At 34.8% G+C, this 20,300-nt stretch overlaps 1 protein-coding gene across 1 annotated transcript in view; it reads right to left on the reverse strand.

The window, feature by feature from the left end:
• Nucleotides 1-4,392: 4,392 nt before the first annotated feature.
• The window catches only part of LOC148941264 (uncharacterized), a 133,517-nt gene continuing 117,609 nt past the window's right edge, over nucleotides 4,393-20,300 (reverse strand). The window contains exons 9-15 of the mRNA XM_089104252.1: nucleotides 18,953-19,027; nucleotides 15,615-15,765; nucleotides 14,523-14,710; nucleotides 13,310-13,485; nucleotides 11,671-11,752; nucleotides 8,222-8,293; nucleotides 4,393-4,580 (exon numbers count right to left, since the gene is read on the reverse strand). Of these exons, the coding sequence (XP_088960378.1) occupies nucleotides 4,495-4,580; nucleotides 8,222-8,293; nucleotides 11,671-11,752; nucleotides 13,310-13,485; nucleotides 14,523-14,710; nucleotides 15,615-15,765; nucleotides 18,953-19,027 (830 nt within the window). The 3' untranslated portion in view covers nucleotides 4,393-4,494. The remainder of the gene's footprint in view (nucleotides 4,581-8,221; nucleotides 8,294-11,670; nucleotides 11,753-13,309; nucleotides 13,486-14,522; nucleotides 14,711-15,614; nucleotides 15,766-18,952; nucleotides 19,028-20,300) is intronic.

Genomic DNA, 20,300 nt, shown 5'->3' on the forward strand with positions numbered 1-20,300 from the left:
CAATCGAATGAGTTTGTTTTGAGGTTTCTACGACAATGCTTTCTATAAAAACCTCATATACCCCCAGGGCATAACTTACAACCCTTGCCCTGAGGGCTGTGGGGGGACTGCCATCCTTAAAATCCTAATGTCTATCCGTAAATCAACTACGCTGAACAAATTGGCTATCTCAAAATTTTTATTGAATGTCTTTGAGGAATTGGTTGTCGTGGACGGGGTGTTAGTTGCCTTCCAATCACTTTCGACTATTAAAAAGGGCACAAGCCACTCCAATTTCCAATCGAATTAGCCCCTGTCGAAATTTCTATGACAACTGCTTCGATACGAAGTGCCCTGGTCTAAAGAAAAAAAACAATGATAAATAATACATTATGCCAATATCGTTCTTTACTTAGGCAGCGCGATTGCGCTGCCTATGATCATTTTAATGGAGTTTATCTTAAGGAGCACAGGAAAGGCGCACAGGGAGCACAGGGAGAATACGAAAGGAGCACAGGGAGAATACGAAATCAAATGGGGAAGAAAAACTTTCCTTGACTTAAAATTATGCTGATGATTTAAGTATCCTAGATGAAAGTGTGAGCAAAATGAATGAAATTTTAGAGGTTTTGCGAGTTCAGGGTGCTAGAATAGGTTTGAAAATTAACGTTAAGAAGACTAAGATACAAAGGCTAAAAAGGTGACGTTGTGTATAAGTAAAGATGAAAAGGTGACGTTGGGTAACGAATAGATTGATCAGGTGGGCAGCTTCACTTACCTTGATAGTATTATTAAAAAAGACTGTGGTAGTAGTGAAGATATTATAAGTAGAATAGCCAGGGTGTTTTTTCACAGTTAAAAAATGTATGGAAGGATAGGAAGACAGGTCTACAGACTAAGATTATTTGAGATATTTATTAATGTCACCAGTGACCTTAACTTGCGCCCAGATGTAATATTTCTTCCAGGTCGTGCTTCATTTTGAAGAAAGCTATTACTCTACAAAATTACAAGCTACAATTAAAGTCATCATTACACTTTTGTTTTACAAAATCTACTACGTTTTTTACGGACCTGTGGGTAGGATGAACATCAAAACTTGACCATATTAATTACGCTGATTCAACTAGCATCTCTTAGTGACTCTTTTCTAAGTAATTATTACTTTCCTGTAAACACAATTTCGTGAGGGATCCCTAATAAACAGTGACACAAATATGAATTTTGTTTTGGAGGCTTCAATATTTTTGTGGAGGGGGACATAACTCCAAAATAAACAATAAAAAGGGTAAAGGCATGAAAAGTACAAAATTTAAAATCATGTAAGTCCTGAGATACCAGAGGGGACGGTTATGAGTGCTCTGCCTCCCTATTAATTTGCTCCATAAGGAGCGAAAAAGAGTGTAAGCGACCAAGAATTCGCCCCATGCAGGGTGAGCGCCATGAAGCCTGACAAACTAGAACCTTAGAATCCAAGCATTGGAACAACAATCATTCAATTTTTTATTTAGATCGGGGAAAAGTATTTTAGAATTTTAGGGGGATATTGGGGATGGCTTTTAAACTTTAAAAATAATCCCCATGAAATGTTACATATTTAGTTTGTGCAATAAAAATTAATTTATATAGTCTAAACAAGCTTTTTAGACCCGGAATGACTCGAAAAATGATCAGAAATTGCAAAAAAAAAACATTTTTTTTTCTCAAAAGAAAGTACGAAGCAACGTTAAAACTTAAAACGAACAGAAATTATTTTATATTTAAAGAGGGGATGGGGGAGCCCCTTCCTCAATCCCTTGCTCTTTGCGCTAAAGTTTGACTTCTGGCGTTAATACTTTAGTGTAAAGAAGTACGTTGCTCCTTAATTTGACGTTGCCCCATCTACTAAAAACGTGCATAATCGTTTCAAACTTTCTTGTTTTATTTTATTAATTTCACCTCTTTAACTTTTTTTTTATTTCAATCTAGGTATCATAGGCTTTTTTTGTTTCAGGTGCGGGGGTTTCATTTTTGGTTCTAGTGACTATCTATTTTTAAGTAACGATGCCGATAAAAATAATACAAATCTACCGTTTGAATATTTGAGCTCTGAAATCCCGACAGTATTTTTAAAACAAATGTTAACTTACCTAGACAACAAGGCCGTACCCAGGATTTTTTTTCGGAGGAAGTTTTTTTTAAAAAAAATTCGGGGGGGGGGGGGGGGGGTAAAAAAAAAAAAATTAAAAAACCCAAACAAAAATTTTTTTATATCCATTTTTTTTATTTTTTTACGGGTCAAACAACCGGGGGGGGGGGTTCAAACCCCCTACCCCCCCCCTCTGGGTACGGCTTTGCTAGACAATACTGTATCTTTTAGAAGGCAAATCGGCCACATAGCTTTTATCCGTATATTACTTGTTATTTTTCTTTTTTTAAACTTTAGAACAGACTTCAGTTTTTTAAGGTTTTGTTCATACTCTCGAATAAAAAACATTTTGCAGAAAAGGAATATTCCCTTATTTACTAAATAACGCTAAAATTGATCCATTCTTAGCGTCAAAATAGGTTGTTATTCGAGGAAAAAGAATTAGTAAAAGTATTTTTATTTGTAAATTACTATGTTAAGTATTAATTCGTAAATGACTTAGTATATCAATTAGTAAATTAGTATTAAGTAAATTAGTTGGTATAAGTAAAGATGGCCTTGAATTCTGATTATTTTGCTACGTTGATAGCCCTCCTGAAGACTTCTTTGCTTACCAGATCTATAAATTTGTTTCCTGAGAAACAAATTTTTGTTTTTATCGCTGACTTTTATTAACGAAATCTATTAGAGATCCAGTGATCATAACCAAGTATTGTGTGTTATAACACAATTGTTGACACAATTCATCTTGAATATAACTGGATTTAATGTTTAAAATATTGATAATCAATGTCGTAATTGTCGAGCCGCTAAGTCGGCTTAATTTTTTTTTTCAAACATCTTTTTTAACACACTAGGTTAAAATTTCCGGTTTCGCTGATTTTTTACGCCTTTTTTTCTAGTACCCGCTACTACCAAAACCTTCGTAATTACATATGAAGTTCTTTTTCATTACAAATTGATTTCCAAAGCTTCCTAATTTTTTCAAATGCATATGGTAAAAAAAATTCGTTCCACTCGTAAAAATTAAAAACAAATTTATAAAAGCAAATTTTGATGCGTTTTTTGAAGTTTTTTCTAGCTTTCCACAGGGATATAGCTAGAAAGTGATTCTAAATTTGTGGAGAAACATGTAAATCTAATTTGAATTTAAAGTTTTCTGAGGCTCTTTATATGGGGTCCCTTAAATAAAATCAGAGGTCGGTCAACCTCCATACTTTCTCATCGTCATTCATCAGCCTCACGTACCTCTACACAAGGTTATAGCTTGAAGGCAATTCTAAAATTTTTGAGAGACATCTAGCCTTTATCTAAAATTAAAGTTCTTAAAAGATAATGTAGGATTATCAGGATACTTGACAACACTGGTTTAGCAGCCTTTTTTGGGGCTCCTTAAAAAATCAGAGGTTCACCAACCACCATGTTTTCTCATCGTCATTCATAAACCTCATATACCCCCCCCCCGCAGAAATTTAGCTTGAAGGAAATCCTAGATTTACTGAAAGGAATATAACCTTAATCTGAATTTGAAACTTTCTGAAGCTCTTCATAGGTAATGCACGATTATCAGGATACTACACAATGCCTCTTTAGCAGCTTTTTTCGGGCCCTTTAAAAAATATTAGTCTCACCAACCTCCATAGTCCTACTTCCTCATCATCATTCATCCACGTAATATACGTCTCAATAGGGATATAGCTTGAAGGAGATTCTAATTTTTGCAAAGGCAATACCTTTAATCTGAATTAAAGTTTTCTGATGTTGTTCATAGGTAATGCACGATTATCAGAACGCTTGAAATACTGCTTCAGTAGCCTTTCCGGGGCCCCTTGAGAAGACATTACAGGGTTAATCACCATATTTTCTCATCGCCATTCATCAACATTATGTCCACGTATAAATTTTCGGCTAAATTAGGAACCTGTCCCCGCCACCTCGTTTACTTCTCGGAAAGCCACTTGTGCCGCACAGTTCCGCCACGCGCGGCACAGTTCCGCGGAGAAGAAGGCTATTTACCCTCTTCTGCATAAATTTGGCTTTAAACAAGCTTTCTTTCGTTGATGACTACCCTCGACAATTAGAACACGGAAAGATATGATGTGGAGAAATATTATTATATAGCCCATGTAACTTGACTATCCGGATATGGACCCCTCTTGCCCCCCCCCCCAATTCAATAGGTGGAGAAATGCCCCTGCTGGAAAAGGGGGGAGGGTGGAATCCCCATTGAAGTTCACAAAATCTAGGCTATAAGACAAATAGCATGTACAAATTATTAAAAAAATTCTTCTTTAATAAAACATTAGAATTTCACTTATTTAACCAAAAGACAAACTGAAAATAACCAATCTAGCGGAGGGTAAAAATCATCAACAAGTAATAAAGAGCTAATGGAGAAAGAAACAACGGTTGCCAAATCTACAAGCACCTCGAGCACGAAAATGTACACACGGTGCAGGGCTTGGCATTCTCTCTGAAAAAAAAGTCTCAATTAATGTCAACACATAATGTCAGCTCATTATATCTCTAAAAAGAAGTCTTGGTTAATGTCAATTCGAAAGTAAAGAAAATAAACAAGAGCTCTGCAAGTACTTGACATAAACAATTCCAACTAAAAAAAATCCTCAACTCCGGCCAACTAAATAAAAACCCTTCTGCCATGCATATTTCGCGTCCAAAATTGTCAATCAGGCATACATAAGTGCATTAAAGTATTATACTCTATTGAAGACATCTTAAATGAAGATAAAGGAAACCATTTCTTGATAAGTGACAAATTAGCTTATAATTTAAAAGATAAAGTAATTGAGTGTTTAGATGCGTAATCAAACAGTTCGTTGCAACGAACTGTAAAGTAAGGAGCGACCCGGCTCAATAGTAACCAAAACTAAAAAAAACGGATTTTGATATCAACAGATATAACGAAAGGAATTGAATTTCTATGCTGATTTCAAATATATAAGTTTCATCAAGTTTAGTCTTACACATCAAGAGTTAAGAGTCTTAGAATATTTGTTTTATTTTCGAAAAAAGGGGGATACACCCCCTAAAAGTGATAGAATCTTAATGAAAATCAAACCATCAGATTCAGCGTATCAGAGAACTCTACTGTACAAGTTTCAAGCTCCTATCTGCGAAAATGTGGAATTTAGCATTTTTTGCCAGAAGAAAGATCAAGGATGCATGTTTATTGTTTTTTTTTGCAGGCCTGATCGTATCGACCCACTAGTCCTAGAATATCGCAAGAGGGCTCATTCAAACGGGAATTAAAAGTTCTAGTGCCCTTTTTATTTGAACAAAAGTGGAAGGGCAACTAGGCCTCCTTCGACGCTCATTTGTTCCCAAAGTCATTCGATCAAAATTTGGAGATAGCCATTTGGTTCAGCATAGTCGAAAAATCTAATAACTATTTCTTTGAGAATGACTTAATCCCCCACAATCCCCGGGGATAGGGCTACAAGTTGTGAACTTTGCCCATTGTTTACATATAGTATAGGTTATTGCAAAGTATACAGACGTTTTCAGGGGGGATTTTTTCTGGTGCGGGGGGGGGGGGGTCGGGGGTTACGTTGGAGAATCTTTCCATGGGGGCAGGGAATTTTCCGTGAAGGAGGCGCCGAATTTCCCAGCATTATTTAAAAAACCAATCAGAAATTAAATAAAAAAACAAGTTTTTTCAACTGAAAGTAAGGAGCAACATTAAAACTTAAAACGAACAGAAATTATTACGTATATTAGGCGGTTCGCCCCCAAGTCAATACCTCACTCTTTACGATAAAGTTTTTTAAGTACTTTCAAAAAAGCCATTTATTCTAATTAAACGGCCTTTGTGATTCAGGGGCCATTCTTAAAGCATTGGAACTAAGTTCAAACTGTCTAAACTGGTCAACGGGGAGCAGGGCTCGATGTGTCGGCCATAAACAGAGATAAGCAAATGCATAAATAACAAATAAAGGATGTCAATAAAAAAAACAAACATACAAGGCAGGAGATATCAGACGAGTCCTCCCAGCCCAGCGCGGAGAACACCACAACAAAATTCATACAAATATCTGTTATTCATCAATCCCAACATCCAGACAAAGAACTATTTTTGAAATATGTTTTTTCAAAGAAAATCGGCTCTTTTAACTTGGGCACATTTCTACTAAATTAAGTTTATTTACAATATGAGGAATCTGGTATCTGATTGAGAATCTAGCTCTTTCTGATTTAATTGGGGGAAGGCGTTACTTCTTGGAGCGGACGGCTTGGAGGAGATGGCTTCAGATTTCCCCCGGGTCTTGTCAGTCATCTGATTTTTGGAATAAATTGGACCATAATAAGTGGTTGTGAGACCACAAGAAGTTATTCGATCTGATGGTCTTACAGGGAAGGAATCAGTGCTCATATGTTATCAGTGAATATGTTTTTTTTACATGGTAAAAAATTAACGATAATTACTAACAAGACTAACAATATACACTAACAATAATAACTAAACAGAGTAACAATACTAACAAGACCAGTAACAAGATTAACAACTCACCACATTATCAAGCGGCCTGAGGCCAACACAGCTACGCAGAGTCTTCATCCATCCTAATCTATTCAATGCCCCCCCTGTTTACACCTTCCCAGAAAATTCCCTTTCCCTTAAATCTTTCTTCACGAAATCCTCCCACCCCAACCGCGGACGACCTGATTTCCGTTTAGCCTAGACGGTTGGGCGAGAAGAAAAATCTTTGGCAATCTGCCATCCTTCATCCACAGACGTGCCCTAGCCATCTCAACCTATCTCTCATCATAGCCCCAAAAAGCAGGATTGAATCATACTTTTCGTACAACCTAATGTTTGAAATACGGTCAGTCAGTCGGGTACCCAGAACAATCCGTCGGCTATTTCTCTGGAAATCTGCCTATATCTTTGGCAATCTGCCATCCTTCATCCACAGAACGTGCCCTATCCATCTCAACCTATCTCTCATCATAGCCCCAGAAAGCAGGATTGAATCATACTTTTCGTACAACCTAATGTTTGAAATACGGTCAGTCAGTCGGGTACCCAGAACAATCCGTCGGCTATTTCTCTGGAAAACATCTAGCAAATCTTCATCCGCTTTTCGGAGCGCCAATGCTTTAGAATCATATGTGACCACTGCCATCACCGTAGCTTCCAATATTCACATTTTGGTTGGCAGAATTATCTTGATTTTCTTTCAATCCTTTTCAACTGTGAAAAAGCACCCTGAGCCTTGGCTGTTCTACTTTTAACATATTCACTGTTCCCACCGTCTTTACTAATAATACTACAAAGATAAGTGAAGCTGTCCCCTGATCAATCTTTTCGTTACCCAACGTCACTTTTTCATATTGACTTATTCTTAGCTTTAACAACTTAGTGTTCTTGACATTAATTTTCAAACTTATTCTACCACCCTGAACTCGCAAAACCTCTAAAAGTTCATTCATTTTGCTCACGCTTTCATCTAAAATGCTTAGATCACAAGCATAAGTTTAAGTCCAGGAAAGTTTTTTTCCCCATTTGATTCAGTGTTCTCCCATTGCATTTCCTGTGCTCCTTAAGACCAAGTCCATCCAAATGATGCATATAAAGGAAGATAGAACCAAGGCCATAGCCAGGGGGTGGGGGGGTTTGGGGGTTTGACCCGCTCTCCCTTAAATGTTTGTTTGGCTCGTAAAAACATAACAAAAATGCACGTAACCAAATTTTTGATGCGTTTTTCTGAATTCATTTTTTTTTGGTAAAAAGACCGTATCCTAGATACGGCCCTGGATAGAACAAAGCCCTGCTAACTCCTGATTTAAAACAAAACCAGCTACTTACCTCATTTCCTACCTTAACCGCAGTAGTATTATTGTCGTATATAGCACTAATCACTTTTTAATGTATTTATCTGCTATACCATACAAGAGTAAGACCTTCGCTAAAGCTCTTCTATCAGCTGAATCGAACACTTACTCATAAACTATAAAACTGAGGACTAAACAAGAATAAATAAAAAACTAACAATACCAAAAATAAAAAAAAGATGCAGATAATTCCAGGAACAAGAATAACAGTACTAAGAGGCCTAACAATAGTAACAGAACTAAGAATAAAAAATAACTTACTTGGAGGCTCACGATTCCAGTTTCCAGGGTCTCTCCTCCAAGGTCTCAGAGGTCTGTATGCATGGGCAGCATCTTAAATAGAAATAAAAAATTTCAAGAATTTTAAGATAATTTAAAATCTCAGTGGACAAAAAATGCTTATTTAAAATTGAACGGATTTTAAATAAATTCACATCTGATTTTTGTCGTTTGGTTTTTGGAAATTTTTAAAATTTTTTGGTTATTGACGTTTATCCAAAATAACCCCTTGGAAGATCCTTTAAGAAACTGCTGATAAGGCCCTTAATATTAACATATTAGTAAAGTTTTTAAAATCAGCATCTTGTCAATACCTTCACAGGAAGGGGAGGGGAAGGGGAATGTAAAACATTGGTACAAATTTATATTATTTTGCCCCTATCCCCCTCATAACAATCCTCTATCCCCTCTTAAAAGGTCAGACGGATGCCCATCTATGATCTTGAAGTTTTGCTTTTCAATTCTACTGTTTTATAGCATATATAACAAGGAGGAAATCACAGCAAAATATATAACATATAGGGAGGGGGAGGATAGAAATAACATGGGAAGTAAGAGAGTCTCGAATTTCAAATATGAAAAGCAAGTTCACTTTTCCTTGTCATTTCTTAAGCTCCAAGTTAAGGTACTGGTGTATTATGCGGGCCCACCGCTATAAACTGTATCAAGGAAACCAGTCACAAAACCCGTCAAACGGGCTATTTGCAAGAGACCGCTATAGATAAATGATTGCAAAGCGTTGTTTCTCAATGTTACAATATTTAAACGATTGTTTTTTTGGGGTCTAGGGGTGAAAAAGGTACCTAGGTTAGGTTACATATTTAATATATGCTATGCTTTATCCCCCACCCCCCGTAATGGGCAAATATATAGCCCAAATTTGTTTCTAAACTATGATATATTCATCACATCTTATTTTATTTCATTTGCATTAACCAAACTTGACTTCTTCGCGGTGCTCGTATAATGCACCAGTACCCAAGTTAATTATTAGTGGGTAGTTTCCCGTATTTTAATGGTTTATTTTCTGTTCGTTTGTCCAATTATCGAGAATAATCGTTACGTTGACCCTTAAGTCATATCCAGTAGGGGAGAGGGGGTCACTGGATTTGACCCCCCCCCTCCGAATAAAAATGCTGGATACGCCCTTAACTGACCCTTACCCAAAACTAAAATCGAATCCTCTACATAGAATCTCTGCAAAAAAAGTACTTTCAGAATCATTACAGGAGAACGAAATATACTTAATTTCCTGAAAAAAAGAAGTTAGAAATCGAATAAAGAGAGTTATGTCCTTGAACCTGTTATACTCCCAACAATGTGTACACCCTGCAAGTACATAGAGGGAGGGTGGCTCCCCCTGAATATATGCAAATTCGCTTAAAAGGACAATCTGGTTTATGGCTTTAGGACTCCTTGAATAGTTTGGAATATTCGAATACTGAGCCTTCAGAGTAAAACCAAAAATCGTCTTCAAGAGAATCGATCCGCCATTGTTGTATTACAATTTTAAGACCAATTCTGATAATTGCCAACGGAAATCCTTTCCGAAAGGAAATTGTCGAAAAGAAAATCCTTTTTGCCAAATAGAGTCCTTTTCGAACACCCTACGACCATCTTGGTAAAAAATCCATATGCGAAATAACCAGCACCTTTTAGCGACTGACCTACTGACTAGGCTACAGCCTAGGCTCTGACCCTATTCAGTAACAGGAGTTGTGATCGTAACAGTAACAGTAACAGGAGTTGTGATCTATCGACTAGAGTTCAAGAGTAAAACGGTCAGAGTAGCTTCACTACGTAAGATAACATACTTGAAATTGACTGTAGTTAAACTATAATCCAGGGTTGCCATCCCTAATGATTTATCACTATTTCAGTAATTTTTTATATTGCATAAGCAAAAAAGTCCCTAAATCAGCGCATAAATTACTAGATTATTGAGGACAATCATTAAATCAACCAAAAAATCACCAGAATCTAGTGATTTTCCGCGGGTGGCAACCCTGCTATAATCATCTAAAGTTCAAAGTCCGAACGTAATTGACCCATAAATCTCAGAGTAAGATATTTGCAATGAGGGAAGCAGCCCCTACTGTAATTGGGAAAAAAATAGCAGTGCTATATAAAGAATAAAACTATATACTAGCTATGGACAAGTTAAGGGGGAGTGGGAGTAGTTAAGGGGGAGTGGGAGATACTTCATGGTCACTATTCGAGGTAATTTCAGTAGTTTCTTCAAAAGGAGGTATTCACTAAACTGTAGAGTAAGACAAGGATTTTTCTTTAACTTCATTTTTTTTTACCGAAGATACGAAAAATTTATTTTTCGAAATCTAGAGGGGAGGAGGACATTTTTTTTAGTTTTTTTTTTTTTTTTTATATAAGCTTTGTTACTAATAAAAAAAACAAAGTAGCCGTTTCTTGGGAAATTACATTCCCAAGGTCATTTAAAAAAAATTTTTTTTGTTGAGAAATCATGAAATATGAGATACACCCTTTTGTTCCGGCCAAAGCATTATACTAAGCAACTTTTGGCGAAGAGTTTTTTCTTAAATAACTTATTTATTCACAGAAACCATAAAATTATTTTAAATTAAACAAAATAAATAAAAATAGATTCAACTTAAATTACTGATTAAGTTAAATTTTCCAGAACCGAGTTATAAATTACAAGAAATATCACATAAGAAATTTACATATCACAAAAATGTGTCACAAAAATATATTACAAAACCGTGATTTATAAATAAATCACAGAAGTTAAAATATTAGGATGATCACAAAATATAAGCTTTTCTCATAAAAAGAGTATTTCCATAAATTAAATTTTTGATGAATTCTTTTATTTTTATTTGAGTTTTGGAGACCTCCTTGGATAAGATACTTAATATATAAGATATTTTATTATTTGATAACCAATTTTACCGTATTTATTTCTTAAAGCAGCAATTCCTATCAGGGGCGGATCCAGGATTTTTTTGAGGGGGGGGAGCAAAATAGATTGATCCGATAAACTTGCGTTAGGAGCAAGTTTAATTAATGCAATCTTGCGTTAATTAAGTAAATTACACAACTTTATAGACTACGTTAGGGGGGGGGGTGCCCCCCTGGATCCGCCACTGTTTCCTATTAACGCAAGTAATTGTTATTCTTATTTTTAATGCGACATAAATTATGCATTTTAATTTAATTATTTAATTAAATTATACATTGTTTTTAAATTAATATTCAAATTAAATTTAAATTATTATTATTAAATTAATCATTTAATTGCGACAGAAATTATGAGATTAAAGTCGTAAACTTAGATATATTCAAAGACTAGAATGAATAAAATGGAATGAATAAAAAAATAAAAATAAAATAAAATAAATTGAAATGAATAAAAACAAATAAAAACATTAAAAAAGAAAAAGAAAAAAACTTACCAGGAGGATGAATTGGCATTCCATGAGGCATTCTCATGTCTGGACCCATTTGAGGTTCAACAAACATTGAACCATCTCCTGTCTGAAACAAAGCACGAATCAAATAAAATATAGTAAAAATAAAATATACAAAATATAATAAAAAAAGGAAAACATAATTAAATAATGTTTTAACTTCTAAGACCCTAACAAGGCCGTGTCCATTAAAGTGGCCGTATCCATTAAAATTAAATGACGTTTTTAAATTAGTGTAGGTGACATTAAAGTTTTGAAATTATGTGAAACAGATTATTATGTCACCGAGAGGAGAGGAGGTGGGTAAAAAAAAAAAAAAAAAAAAAAAAAAAAAACAAGGCTGTATTCAGCAGAGGGGTCAGGGGTATACCCCCCCACCCGAAATTTTGTTCGAGTCGTAAAACGTAACAAAAATGAATATAAACCTATTTTGATGCAGTTTTGAACTTTCCGTAGTCCCCCCCCCCGGAAAAATTGCAACTCCCCTCCACCCGAAAAAAGCCGGGATACGTCCCTGACCCTAATCATACTGTAATTGCACAAGAACAGAATCTTCCTGTTTTTGTAATCCTTCAATTTTGTTAAAACAAAAAATACTAGTAGCACATCAAGTAGCAAATGAAACTAATATATTCAAACAGTCTAAGCCAATAATATTCAAGGCATGCTTGTAAGAGGAGGGGCTAGAATACAAAGCAACCAATCAGGTTAAAGGAACCGCCTTCTTTGTTGGTTCCTGCAGCCTGAGTAATAGAATCAAACAGCAATTTTCTCTTGCACATGATTACTCCTGATTTAATTTTATTTAATTAGGATTGCTCCTAATACAACATTTTCAATACGAATAAGCCAAAATACTGAAATTTACATGATGAATCATCCGAATAATGAATTATTAACTGACTGAATAACTTGAAAGAATGAATTTTTTTTTAAATTCACGAAAAGTTTCAAATTTTCAAAATACTCGACAATTTGGGATAGTTTAAATTAGTGTCGGCATTTCTTCTAATATTTTTGAATTTTAAGCCGAAGGAAGAAAAATTCGGAGGATAGGGAAAACAAAAGAAAGAGATAGAGAGAGAGAAACCTTAATTTAAATTTTAAATCGATGGAGTTCAACCAGTGGCGCCGATTCACAAAAATGTAGGGGGGTGGGCAAAAATGACCAGTTAGCCTTGATAAAGCAGAAAATAGCTATGAAATGGAATTAAGAAGGTATTTATCGAAGTCTTGGGGTGGGGGCAATTGCCCCCCCCATGGCCCCCTAATAGTTATCCCCGAGTTCAACTTTTATAAGTTTCCCCTTTTCTTTGGTATAGGTAGTTATACTTATTTCGTTTCTGCTGTTTTACTCAGCCATGGAGCTTTATGGGGGGCCGATGATGTAATTACTATATTTTTCTATATGTATATTTTGAATTTTTTTTATGTCAGTATTTCTCTTATATTTTATTTGTAATATATATATATATATAAAAGAAAAACGTTGGCAAAGCTTGAAAAAAAACCAAGAGACGCCAAACAATAGATGGCGTCGATGTTTTTTTTTTTTTACAGTAGCGCCAGTTTCCACTCTTACTCTTTGATATAGACAATACAAAATGAAATCTAAAACCCTTACCATCCATGTATCACCGTTAGGATAGTTTTGTACTGGAAACGGAGGACGGGGTCCTCCAAAATGTCCCGGGGGTCCTTGGAGTCTTGGATGGGATGGGCCAGCCATTGGTGGCATTCCACCCATTTGTGGAAAGAATGCGGGATTTAGTGGCATTTGATGTTCTTGAGGCATTGGTCCTGGAATTCAAAATAAAATAGAAGATGTACAAACTCTTGAAACAATTATTATAGTCAATATGCTTATCTTACAATATAACATTCCTTCACCAATTTTTCTGTACAATTAAAACATATTCAAGAATTTCAGGGTTAAATTATTTTTTCGTATTCATTTTTCCGTGCTTTTAACAAGTTTCCTTTGGAATAGTAATTGGAACTATTCCAATTTGGAGTTCTTTTGGAACAAATTTTCTCTAGGATAGAAATAAAGGTTAGAGAGTAAACTAGCAATAAAAATGTATTTTAAACATATATAAACAAACAATAAATATAATAAATAAACAAGCTATAGACAAGAGAGTAAATACGTAAAAAAAAAAAACAAGAGAAAGAAGGGAATAGGAAATTTTAAATTCCTCAGCAAATCTTTGTACGTGATTGTACGTTCCTTGTATGTTTGTGTATACAAGAACGAGTAATTAAAAACTTTACGAAGCATACGTAAATATCAAAAGATATCTAAAATAATAAGAAACGTACAGGTTTACCACAAAATCTGTACGTGGGAATGTAAGGTCCTTGAGGATATCCATATATGAAGTTAGATTTACAATGTAAAAACGATATATGCAAAAACCATTTTAAATAATAAAAAATATACAAATATATAGAAATACCTTAAACAAAATCAAATATTTATGTGCAGTCACACGTTTCAGAAAGGGGGATGTAAGGTCCTTGAGGATACCCATATATAAAGGTAAAGTAAATATATATAAAGGTAAACGGTAAAGGTAAAGTAAACATATATAAAGGTAAAGGATTCCTTACGGAATCCTTTCACACCATTCAGGGACGACCTGCTTTTCGCTTGGCCCTAGATGGCAGATAAGGACAACTCTTGGAAATCTGTCATCCCTTATCTGCAGAACGTGTCCTAGTCATCTCAACCTTTCTCTTTTTATAGCCCTAGTAAGCCGGATCCTGAGAATAACGAAAATCAGGCTCTTAAATAGCTGCACAAAATTTGCAATAGAAGCAGCATATTGTCTTACCTGGCAACTCGTGATGTGGCAAAAACATTTCCGGTACTATTAAATCTATTTTTGGAGCTGGCCATCCACTATGCGAGTAGTCATACAAATTATCAGGTGATGGGTCTATTTCTTCTAAAGGAATTTCAGATGTCACAGGTCTTTCTGTCCGAATTTCTGGACTAGGCTCCATTGGAGAGAAAGGTATCCTAAAAATCATAATTATATTAAAAATATGAAGGCATAGGAGGGGGTGTGTGGGCCACACAAGAGTTCTGGACTAAGCTCTATAGGGGAGAAAGGTATCCTAAAAAATCACAACAATATCAAATCAAAGGCATATAAGGGGTTGTGTGGACAACGCAAGAATTATGGACTAGGCTCCATGGGGGAGGGGGGGGGGGAGAGAAAGGCATCCTAAAAAATCTCAACAACATCAAAAATGTAAAGGCATAGAAGGGGGTGTGTGGGCAACACAATAATTCTGAAATAGACTCTATAGGGGAGAAAGGTATCGTAAAAAATCTCAACAATACAAAAAATTTAAAGGCATAGAAGGGGTGTGTGGGCAACACATGAATTCTGGACTAGGCTCCATGGGGGGAGAAAGGTATCCTAAAAAATCACAACAATATCAAAAATGTAAAGGCATAGAAGGGGCTGTGTGGGTAACACAAGAATTCTGGACTAGGCTCCATAGGGGAAAAACGTATCCTAAAAAAATAATATTAAAAATATAAAGGGCCCGACTCATAAAAACATAACAAAATGCAGTTAAAGAAATTTTTGATGTGTTTTTTAAAGCATTTTTTTTTGTAAAACAACCCTCCCCGAACAAAAATCCTGGATAAAGCCCTGGTTCTATTTAATTTAGTTTATTTGTTTCTTTTTCGTCCAAAAAGGCTTCCGGGTGCGAAGTCGAAATGTTCGAACCTTTTTTCTATTATTAAAATTGTTGTTTGTTTTTTCCTGTTTTGTCCACTGTTTTATTTAAAAATATTAAACCCGTCTTTCTATAGTTTTATTTGTTTAACTTGTAAATAAAAAGGCAGTGTTATCTACGAAATTATGAAGAACTAGCAGAAAACAAAACACAAATAAAAACGAACTCACATATTCTTATTAAAATAAAAGGATGCTAATGTGTTGGCTTCATGCTCAGATTGAATTATCTTTTCTTCACTATTCATCCCAGGCACAAAATTAAGTTGCCCCTCGGGTATATCACAGACCATTAATCGCCATGGAAGACGCTCTTCGACACCTGAAATAAAAAAAATTTTGACACCTGAAATAAATAAAATTCGACACCTGAAATAAAAAAAAATCGATACCTGAAAAAAAGTATATTAACGGGCTTGTCTGACACATCCTAAAGAGGTAAATAACTTCTTAGGCAATGCTGCCTTGCCATTTATAGCTGAAATCAAATAAGTTGGAAATAGTTGAAATTGAAATGAAATGAAAATAGAAAATTCAAATGAAAATAACTGAAAGTGAAATGAAATAAATGAAATGAAAAATAGTTGAAACTGAAAACGAAAAATAGTTTATCTGTTTTTAGCATTTTCATTTCATTTCAACTATTTTTGTTGCCGAAGAAATTATTTCAAGTGAATTTGAGAAAATAATATAAAAAGAATATAAGGTATATTCGAAAAAAAGTGAAACACAAGGAAACTGTAGGAAAATCATGTAAATTTTCAAATTTGTAAACACAGATGTCTGTGTTTACATTTTCAATAAAACATTTTCAAATGTCTGTAAACACAGCATATTTACAGATAAATAATAGATCACCTCTTAGTGCTGTCTGAATGGACGAAAACAATTGAGTTGAACAAAACTCTTTGAACTTCTATTTTTGCTGATAAATAGTTAAAAGACAAATTAACTATCACATCTGGGGGAAGGGGGGGGGGCTGAAGTTTAGTTTTATTATCAATTAAGATAAAAAGGAGCTATTTTAAAATCTAGGAGGGGGAGGTCGGGTTGCACTTAAGTTTTTTTTTCTATTTTTTAAAATTAGAAAAATCAAAGGCATTTTCAAATCTAAGGGGGGTGTATTTTTTCATTTAAAAAAAATTAAGGTACAAAAAAGGCCAAAAAGGGGGTAGGGTCGAATCTGGAGGCGGAGGTGAAGGTATAAAAAATAGTTTCTGTAACTAGGGAGGAGGGCATTTTAGTTTGATTTCGGTTTTTTTTTTAAATTGAGACACAAAAAAGGTGAAGTTCCCAAATCTAGGGAGGGGGCAGTTACCAACAATATGTATATCTGAACTACACATAGAAGAGAAGTATTCTAAGCTCAGAAAAAGGTAACGTTCCGCACTAGGAAGAAATAGAGGAATTAACTTGAAAACACATTTCCTAGATCTTTATGAGGCTGTAGATCCATTGCTGACTATTATACACGTACAGTAGTATACAATAGTATACACGTACAAAATACCAAGTTTGAAGTAAACTAGAAGTTACTGTTCTGAAGAGAAAAAACTGGAGGCAGTAATTTGAAGACACTTTTTATGGCACTTCTTCAAAGTTATCACATACAGCGCACACAACACATAAAGCACAATACAGCACAAAACTTATTCAAGTTATCGAGAACACACTTTTATGCACTTTTTTTTTCTTTTTACTAAAAAGACCTTTAGGTAGGAGTAAGTATATCTGTAAATAGAAAAAAAATATTTATAGGATGTTTTAAGTCAAGTTTTCTTGTTATACATCTCCATCCCAGATTTTCCTTGAACATCCCCAGTATATCTCAATTTTTGATTCTAATTAGATTTGTCTAGATTCTAATTGAGAACATTGTTAGTCGTTAGATTTTGGGTGAGCGGCTGACTGGATGGATTGTTTTATTCTTTTTTATCTGCTATTTTGTTCCGCGTTATCTTTTTATTCCTTCCAATTTGGGATTTTGTTCCATTTTCATATCCACGTTGTTTGTTTTCGTCTTTTTATTTGATTTATTCTCTCTTCTGTGCTCTAAATCGTTCCCATTTTCGCTCAGAAAACGTGAACCTGTTCTTCATTTAAACCTTCTTCCTTTAAATTAATTCTCTGAAAATCTTGGCACAGGCATTTCGATCCTTTACTGTAAGTTCTTTCTGCTATACCTGAAACAACTCTAACTTTGGCTATGAGTACCATTTTTTTTTTCAGATATGGTTATGGTCATTTTTTCCAGTATCAAATTTTTCAAAGTTCCGCCTTTATAGTTTTAAGATCAAAATCGTTTTGTAAAAACACCAAGATTTTAAAGCCCTATAATAAATGTTCAGCCTAAGGGCGGGTGTTGAGCAACCCAGTTGGCTTACCGCCAAGTTGGCAAAGTTCCGTCAAATTCACTTATTTTTGCTGTTCTCCCATTTAACTCCCATATGAATGAGTAGTTTTTGGTAATTTTAGCCAACATAAAAAATTTTCAATTTTTTGGGTAATTTTTCAAAAAAAATTGCAAATTTGGAAATTTTTTGGCAATTTTTACCAGAACTACCAAATATGGTAATTGTTTGGTAAATTGATTCACAAATATGTGTGGGTCAAGTATGATCAGGACCGAGCATAACATCTGAAGTCGTAGGAGAGGAAATGGTTATTTACCATTATTATAAAAATAATACTGAATTTGCCGAGTTTACTTTGTAATGCTCCAATTCATCTCGACAGAACAAACATAAAACTCAATTTGGTAAAATTGGTAAACTTACAAGAAAACTATTTTGTAAATTAAATACATGTTGCACGAAATTTACAGTAAATAAATACGGTGGAAGGTATAAATTTACGAAATTTGTTTTGTGTTTATACTTCTTGGATTTTGCAGACTGCAGAATTTTAGAACCAGACCTTTAAAGCAACTAATAGACCCTTTAACTGTTATCATAATATTATGAATCATAATATTATGATTCATTATAATCATAAGTGAATCATAATATTATGGCAAGGATTAAAAACAAAATGTTAGTCGAAATTTTAATTCACAAAATTTACTAGAAAAATAGATATTTTTCTTAATTCATTAAAAAAGAATGGATTAATCTAAACTAAAAAAATCTAGATTAATTGGTCAACACAAACTGATCAATTAATTAATTAAACTAATTAAAATCTTAATAAGTTAAGTTTAACTAAACTAAATTAAACTTTTGATTAACAAATATAAACCAATTAACTAAAGTAGTTAAATAACTAATTAATTAAGATGACTAATCTAAAACTAAGAATTAAACTGCAAGTCACACTACCTTTATTTGAAGACAAAGCTATGTTTTAATCTTATTTGGTATGAAAAAAAATCATTCCTACAGCTTTCCTATCCCCCTTCACCCCCTTTTCCTACAACACCCCCTGCCCTCTACGGCATCTCTGTCTCAAAATAAAGCCCTTGATCATTTGGAGCCCTTTGAGTGAAGTATATAAAATGGAAAGGTACTTACAGCTTTTGGCAAGCTCCTTTTCCATGAGCTTATCAGCTTGTTTCATGTCTTGGAACTTAAGTCGATTCACATTTACTAAAAGTGAAAAAATAGTTAGTTATATTAAATATCATTGCAACATTTTATTGAAATGAAACTTTAAACCATTAGAGTTAGTGCCAAAGAGGTCTAAATGGCCCTTTTCCAATAGAGAATACCCCCTCACCATCTTGTGACCAAGATGTAAAGTCAGACCCCCTCTGTGTTATCGCAAATAACTTCAAAACTCCGCTGTATTCAATAGAACAAAAGGGGAGAAATCGACAACACTGCATTTTCACAGCTCTTCCGAATAAAAAGTGCAAAAAAACTCAAATATCATACTCGCTTTTCTGAAAGCATGATGACTTTATTTTCCTACTCGAAAAGTATGTTCTTGCTACTCTACCCTCCTTAAAATTTAAAATATCTCGAGAAACTTCTTATATTCAACTCCAGCAGTAACTATTTCAAAGAAGGCATCTACCCCAACTCCCCATAGGCGTAATTCCATATTGGATTGATTTACACTAATTGAGCTTGTAAAAATTTAGTTCCAATTGAGCTTGGAAAAATCCCACCTTCTCACAGGCGTAGTGCCACACTCAGCTGAATTACACCACCTGAGCTTGTAAAAATTTATTTCCTATTGAGCTTATGAAAATCTCACCTCCCCATAGACGTAGTGCCACACTCAGCTGACTTACACCATCTGAGCTTGTAAAAATTTAGTTCTAACGGAGCTTGGAAAAATCCTACCCTCCCACAGGCGTAGTGCCACACTCAGCTGATTTACACCAATTGAGGTCGTAAGAATTCCACCTCCACACAGACGTAGTGCCACACGATTTACATCACCTCAGATTGTAAAAATTTATTTCCAATTGAGCTTATGAAAATCCCACCTCCCCATTGGTGTAGTGCCACGTTTAGCTGATTTACACCAATTGAACTTGTAAGAATTTAGTTCTAATTGAGCTTGGAAAAATCCCACCTTCCCAAAGGCGTAGTGCCACACTCGTCTGATTTACACCACCTGAGCTTGTAAAAATTTAGTTCCAATTGAGCTTGTGAAAATCCCACCTCCCCATAGTCGTAGTGCCACATTTAGCTGATTTACACCAATTGAACTTGTAAGAATTTAGTTCCAACTGAACTTGTAAAGAAACCTGCCTTCTCATAGGTGTAGTGCCACTCCGAGCTGATTTACACCAATTGAGCTTGTAAAATATTTAGTTCCAATTGAGCTTGTAGAAATCCCTGCCTCCTCATAGGTGTAGCGCCACACTCAGCTGATTTACACCAATTGAGCTTGTAAAATATTTAGTTC

This window comes from Artemia sp. Qi Xiang Cuo, chromosome 18, assembly GCF_049724085.1.
Source record: "Artemia sp. Qi Xiang Cuo chromosome 18, ASM4972408v1, whole genome shotgun sequence".
Classification (NCBI taxonomy): domain Eukaryota; kingdom Metazoa; phylum Arthropoda; class Branchiopoda; order Anostraca; family Artemiidae; genus Artemia; species Artemia sp. Qi Xiang Cuo.